This window comes from Eubalaena glacialis, chromosome X (genome assembly GCF_028564815.1).
Source record: "Eubalaena glacialis isolate mEubGla1 chromosome X, mEubGla1.1.hap2.+ XY, whole genome shotgun sequence".
NCBI classification, from domain to species: domain Eukaryota; kingdom Metazoa; phylum Chordata; class Mammalia; order Artiodactyla; family Balaenidae; genus Eubalaena; species Eubalaena glacialis.
In genome coordinates this window covers 137,529,685-137,535,684 of record NC_083736.1, presented here as the reverse complement: position 1 = coordinate 137,535,684, position 6,000 = coordinate 137,529,685, and the positions used below count along the sequence as shown (strand labels likewise).

At 59.7% G+C, this 6,000-nt stretch overlaps 1 protein-coding gene across 7 annotated transcripts in view; it reads right to left on the bottom strand.

Annotated features, from left to right (window-relative positions):
* Positions 1–1,573: 1,573 nt before the first annotated feature.
* The window catches only part of IKBKG (inhibitor of nuclear factor kappa B kinase regulatory subunit gamma), a 22,223-nt gene continuing 17,796 nt past the window's right edge, over positions 1,574–6,000 (bottom strand). For 4 of the 7 annotated variants that reach the window (XM_061178295.1, XM_061178296.1, XM_061178292.1 and 1 more), the window contains exons 5-10: positions 4,901–5,053; positions 4,316–4,391; positions 3,163–3,306; positions 2,735–2,877; positions 2,505–2,566; positions 1,574–2,215 (exon numbers count right to left, since the gene is read on the bottom strand). In XM_061178295.1, the coding sequence (XP_061034278.1) occupies positions 2,073–2,215; positions 2,505–2,566; positions 2,735–2,877; positions 3,163–3,306; positions 4,316–4,391; positions 4,901–5,053 (721 nt within the window). In that variant the 3' untranslated portion in view covers positions 1,574–2,072. Of the gene's footprint in view, positions 2,216–2,504; positions 2,567–2,734; positions 2,878–3,162; positions 3,307–4,294; positions 4,392–4,900; positions 5,054–6,000 lie in introns of all 7 variants that reach the window. The other 3 variants (XM_061178294.1, XM_061178290.1, XM_061178291.1) reach the window with 1 other exon arrangement.

Below are 6,000 nucleotides of genomic sequence, written 5' to 3'. Positions count from 1 at the left end.
ACCCACCCCCAACTCCAGCTTTCCTCACCACCATCACCCTGGGGAACAAGCCCTCTGACAGAGCTGCAGCTCCTGGAGACGCCTGCCTTTGACTGCGTTTGTCCTAATCTGTGGGCTCCAGAAGACGCCCCTGTGCTGGGCTGAATGGTGGCCAAGAGAGATATACGTGTCCTGACCCCCAGAACTTGCGACTGTGATCTTATTTGGAAAAAGGGTCTTTGGGGATGTGATGAAAGTAAGGATCTACAGATGAGGTCATCCTGGATGACACAGGTGGGCCCCAAGTCCAATGACAAGTAGCCTTAGAAGAGAAGAAAGAGGACACAGACAGAAGCAGAGAAGACTAAGCCACCAAGTTTGTAGCCATTTGTTACAGCAGCAACAGGAAACTAACAAACACATTCCCCCCAAAACAGAAAGTGCTCTTGTAGAAAAACTGCCAGGATGTGGACTGAAACGCAGAGAACCTATCTGTGCCCTTAACGTGTTCCCGAAGGACCATCTGCGACTACATACTTGGGCTTCAGGAAGTGGGTCAGCCCCTCCCACCCCTGCAGATGCCAAGAAAGCCCCCAGCCAAGGCTTGTTTTTGGAACAGGATGCTGGCTGGGCCGTCTCCCAGCAGGAGACTTATACCCCGATCCTAGCCCACCCTGTCACTGCCACACAGCAGCGAGGCCTGGACAAAACCCAGGGACGGATCTGTGACATCCCATTCCCAACCAGGGCAGCCCACGGGGTGCAGGAAGAGGCTGGGCACCGAGGAATAAACCACAGTTGCAGGGGTAGTGCCCACAGCTTTGACATCCTCAGAAATATCCAGAATCTTGCAAAACAACAAGGAAGAGTCCTCTGGTGCTGGTGATCTGCCCAAGATTGCTGAGTGGCTTCTGCTGGCCAGGCCGGGGCATTTGCGGCTGGCGTGCGGAACGGCATCACTAACTTTCGGAACGTGGTGACATACGGCCGCCACTCCTCACGCTGGGTGGCAACGCACTTGGGGAGGACAAGCACGCACTGCAGTGTCAGGGCAAGGACAGGGAAAGTGTACGTGTGGGACGCGCCCCTCGCCAGACCAACAAGTGGTCACAACAACTCCAAACCCAAAGCCGTGAAGGAGCAGTGGATAAACGTGACTACAAAGATGACAAGCTCCAGTCCAAACACACCGGTACCAAGTCAGGAGGAAAAGATAACCGAAGTTTCTATCACACACGAGAGCTGATCCCACTAATGACCAAAGAGCTCCTGTAAGTCAAGGAACAAAAGACTAACAGCCCAATAGAAAAATGGGCAAAAAATACAAACAAGCTGTCTACACCAGAAGAACTGAAAAGGACCCTTCAAGCTCTGAAGAGATGCTCAAGCTCTCTCTTAACAGAGAACGGCTCGCCTGGTGGATGGCAGAAGCCCACGGGTTGGACACCCGTCATCTGCGGCAGGGCTATGGGGAGTGAGGGGGAGCGGGAAAGCACGCCCAGGGGAGGGGAGCGTCGGCACTGTCTACCCCCTGCTCAGTGGTGCCGCTCCTGCGGGATCCAACCCAAAGGTACATATGATGGATGCACAAGGATTTTCACCATGGTGTTGTTTATGACAGTAAAAAGACCAGTAACAGCCCAAACGTCCATTAGCAGCAGACAAGTTCGATCCACAGTGGTGCAGCCGCCAGTGGAACAGCACACAGCCCATGAGAGCAGCGCCGCACTGTGCCAGGCGGCCGGGACGAAAGGTCCTGCCTGTCTCAGCCTGGGAAGCAGTTGTCTGGGAGCCCTGGCCTTGGCTCTTGACTTCCCCAGCACAGGTGGAAGAAGAGCGAACTCCGGAGACAAGCAGTTCAAGCAGACAGAACGAACAAAAAAAGCAGAGCATCGGGCCTATCTGGGGCTCCGTGTGCCCTAAAAGAGGTGAACCAGCGGACGGGGGCGCAGAAGCGTAAGGCCCTGTGGCTAGCTCTCGGGGCTCAGAGAAGGGGCCCACCCTCTGTCACCCAGCCCCTAATTCAGGACCAGGCAGACAGGAGAGGAAAGCAACAGATTGCACTGTCCTGGGCTGGGTGTCGGCAGGCAGCCCTACTCGATGCACTCCATGACGTGTATCTGCAGGGTGTCCATGTCAGGAGCCTGATACTGGCACTTGGGGCAGCAGAAGTTGGGCGGCTCCTCGGGGGGGCTTCTCCTCTGGCTGGGCAGGGCCAGGTGAAAGGAGTGATGAGCTGGGGAAAGAGAATAGGCACCAGTGGGGGCGGGCTTCTTGTGTGCCCCCTTGCACAAACTGCAGGGAAGGGCCAAGGCAGAAAGTGCTGAGACACCTTGGTTCCAGTGACCTGGGTCCCCACCGCTAGCGCCTCCCCTTTAGCCCCGCCCCCAGGGGCGGTACCGCTGGGGAGGAGGGGCCAGGGGCTGGCGTGAGCTCCCTGGAGCTCCCTCCGCTGGGCTGCACGGTCCTCAGCACCTCCTCCCAGCACCCTGCCCTCCCCAGCCCTCCCCCTGCAGCTCCCTCACCTGGGGCAGGGGCTAAGGGGGGCTGGGAGACCTCTACATGCCGCTTCCTCATGTCTTCGATCCTTTGAGAAAAGAAAGCGTGCAATCAATACGTATGAGTCAATCTCCGGCACGCAGAAAGCTGGTGGAAGGGCGGGGCGCGAGGCGGGGAGCGGGAGGCCAGCTCCCCCTGACCTGACGGGCCCAGCGCCCGGCGCCACCCCCCGCGGGCCCCGCGCCACACGGCCCACCTGGCCGACTCCTGACAGCTGCTCTTCAGCCTGCTGTACTCCCGCTGCAGCTGCTCTAGCTGCTCCTGCACGAGCTCCTTCTTCTCGGCCAGCTTCTCCCGGGCCTGCCGCTCGGCCTGGAAATCCGCCTTGTAGATGTCCGCCTGGCGAAGCCAAGACAGGGGCAGCGCCCGCGCTCCGTCAGCCACGCACTGGACACTCCATGCCAGCCACGGGAGGCCGGGGGAAGGCAGAGCCCGCTCCTGCTCTCCCAGAGCCCACGGCATGCGGACGGTCACCCCAAAGGCATTGAGAGTTCAAGGAACATGGCGAGGGACTCAAAGAGCTTCCGAGAAGCCACTGCAAAATGAGGCCAGAGACCTGCCAGGCCCCGGCGCCAGTGGCCCGATCTGCTCACCCACACGCAGGCCACAGAGGAGAGCCCTCACCTGGGCTTTCAGCACCGGAACCGTCTCCATCACAATCTTGTGCTGCTCAGCCTCTTCCTTCAGTTTGTCGATCAGTTCCTGTTTGGCCACCAGGGCCTCCTCGGCCTGCTTGAGCTGCTGCTTGAGATCTTCCAGCTGCAATCCCTAGATGTGGGCGACGGGGAGCTGACGGAGCCCGATCTGGCTCGGCCTTGGGGCCAGGCTGCCCCCAGGCCGGCTGCTGCTCCAGGAAAGCAGAACCAAGAGGAACGAGAGATCGGGCCCAGCCAGCCCGTGCTGTGCAGGGCCCAGGAAAGGCAGAGGCCGGAGGGGACCTCTGAGGTCATCTGGCACGACCGCCCCCCAGGCTGACATTCCCTTCCCAACTGGACAGTCCTCCAACCCCTCAAAGGACGGGGGCCACACTCCCTCCTGAGGCCACGTGCTCCGCACTGAGCCAGTCTCACGCACTAATGCTCCACCACGTGCGCGCTAAGCCGAGGCCCATCGGTCCTTCCGCTCTGCCACCTGGTCGAGGGTCTGCTGGTCCCTCACGGATGCCCCGCCCACCCCACACCCCCCCCCCCACACACAGACGCACACACACACCACCAAGCCTTCCCTCTGGAGATCAAAGGGCCACGCTGTCATAACTAACTCTTCCTCATGTGACCCACTTTCAGGCTTTACCCTTAAAAGTCTCTTCCAGGTATGTTCAGGTTTGACTACATCCTTCTTAAAATGTGATCACTAGAAACTGCACTCAGTATAAGTCTGATGAGGACAAACTAGAAAAGGGGTATCGGCCACCTTCAACACTGGTATGGAAACATTCCCAAGGAAATCTGGGGACGCCTGGCGGGAGGGACCAGCTGCGGAGACAAGCGTGGTCCTGCCCGCAGGCGGAGCATCTGGAGGCGCCGCCCAGTCCAACGTGGGCTGCAAACAACACAGCCCAAGCGTCCCCGTCTCCCCACTGCCTGTCCTGAGCCATCACCCCACAGCCGTGACAAAGCTCTAGGTCGAATTGAGTATCCCTCTCCAAAGCCAACTCTGTGAGTCTGTTAAGGTAGGGCCTTGAGTTGCAATATCCCTGAACCGAGGGGAGTCAGCCCCAGGCTGGCGGCCCAGGAGACGCCTCCAGCATACTCACTCGGCTCCGCTCACTGCTCACCATGCTGCTCTTGATGTGGTTGTCATACTCTTGGAAGAGCTGGTGATAGGCCACCTGCAGCTGGGCCAGCTTCCTCCTAAGGAAGAGGAGCTTAAGCTGGAGAAAGCACCTCGTCCTGACCCAGCCACAGTTCTTACTGCTTCCAACTCCACCCTCTTCCTTCTCGTCACGGCCACAGACCAGAATGTGGCTTTCAGGGTGCCTGTGTGCCTTGAAGGCCGTCAGCTCTGAGGCAGGCTTTGCTACCTATTTCATATCATTTTCCATCAATCTGGCATTTCAAAATGTACACAAAGAAATGTTTATAATAAAACAGAGCTGTCCTGTACTGTTCAAAAAAGTCAAGTTCAAGAAAAACAGAGAAAAGCAGGAGGACTGTTCTAGATTAAAGAAGACTCAAAAGACACGCCAACAAGGAGAAGGTAGGACCCCAGACGGGACGCTGTTAACATGTGGACCGGAGAGCGAACAACGTCACCCTCTGAAAGCCGGATCGTTGGGGTGTGACAACGGTAAGGGACAGCTTTGGGCCCTCCCCCACGGCCGGCCCCTGGAAGGGCTCCCAGCAGGCAGCGGGCCACTCACTTCTCCTCCGAGGCGGCCTGGCGCTCCATGCGCAGGGCGGCGTCCACGCTCTGGTTCTGCAGGCGCAGCTGGTCCACCTGCACGCTGTGCTGCTGCTGCAGCGCTTCGCGCTCGTTCTCCAGCTGCCGGGCCTGCTCGCTGGCGGCCCGGACCCTGGCGAGGGCATGGGAGGTCACGGAGGGCCCACAGCAGGACCCTCCTGTGCTCCCAGCATCCCCGCCACGCTGCGCAGAGGCAGGGACAAGTCACAGAGCAATGGGACCAAGGGCGTCCTCCAGGCGTCACGGTGGACGCACTATCACTGGAAACAGGGACAACTGCAGGGCAGCCGAATGGGGGCAGGTTCGGGCTGATGGCGGCCCCCACAGAAGCCCTTTTGAAGGTGAAGGAGGTGGTCCCAGGGGAGAGGAGCCCCAGGGAACTGCCCATTGGGTTGGGACACGTGGGTGCTGGGGCCCCTGGCCAGAGCCATCTCAGTGGATGGGTTGGGAGGGACTGGGAGGAAAGCAGGTGGAGACAGCCAGCAAAAACAGCCTTTCTGGAAGCCGGAGAGGGAGAAGGTGAGAAATGGGGCAGGGCGGGGGGAGGGGGAGGGCAGGCAGGGGCAGTGCTCAGAGGCTCTTTGCCGACCAGTCACTGTTCCAGAAGTGGCGAGGAGGCGCAGGCCCGTCTGGACCCCGGGGTCCACACCTGCACGAAGAGCCTCGCACCTGCCCACCCAGGAGATAGCAGCAGCCTCAGCAGAGAATTCCCGGTGCCCTGTGCCATGGCGCCGTGACGGCTCGGCTCTCCTCAGCTACATCCGCCCCAGCCCGCGATCTCCCGACTCGACATCCCTATGTCCACACAGCTCCCTGCGGGGCGACAGCGGCTGCTTCTCAGTGGGGGAGGCTACTGGGGATGGTCTCTGGTCTCACCGTGTGCGCACGCCTCTGTGCACGCGCCTATCCAAATCTACTGAACACAGCTCCCCATCTGTGAGCCGACAAAAGTTAGCGGCTGCCACTGTCATCAGCAGATGGAAGTGCTGCCTGCCAGGGGCCCGATGTGACAGGCCAGGGCTCAAAGGGCAGCCACGTGCATTAAGTCTGAGGCCACTT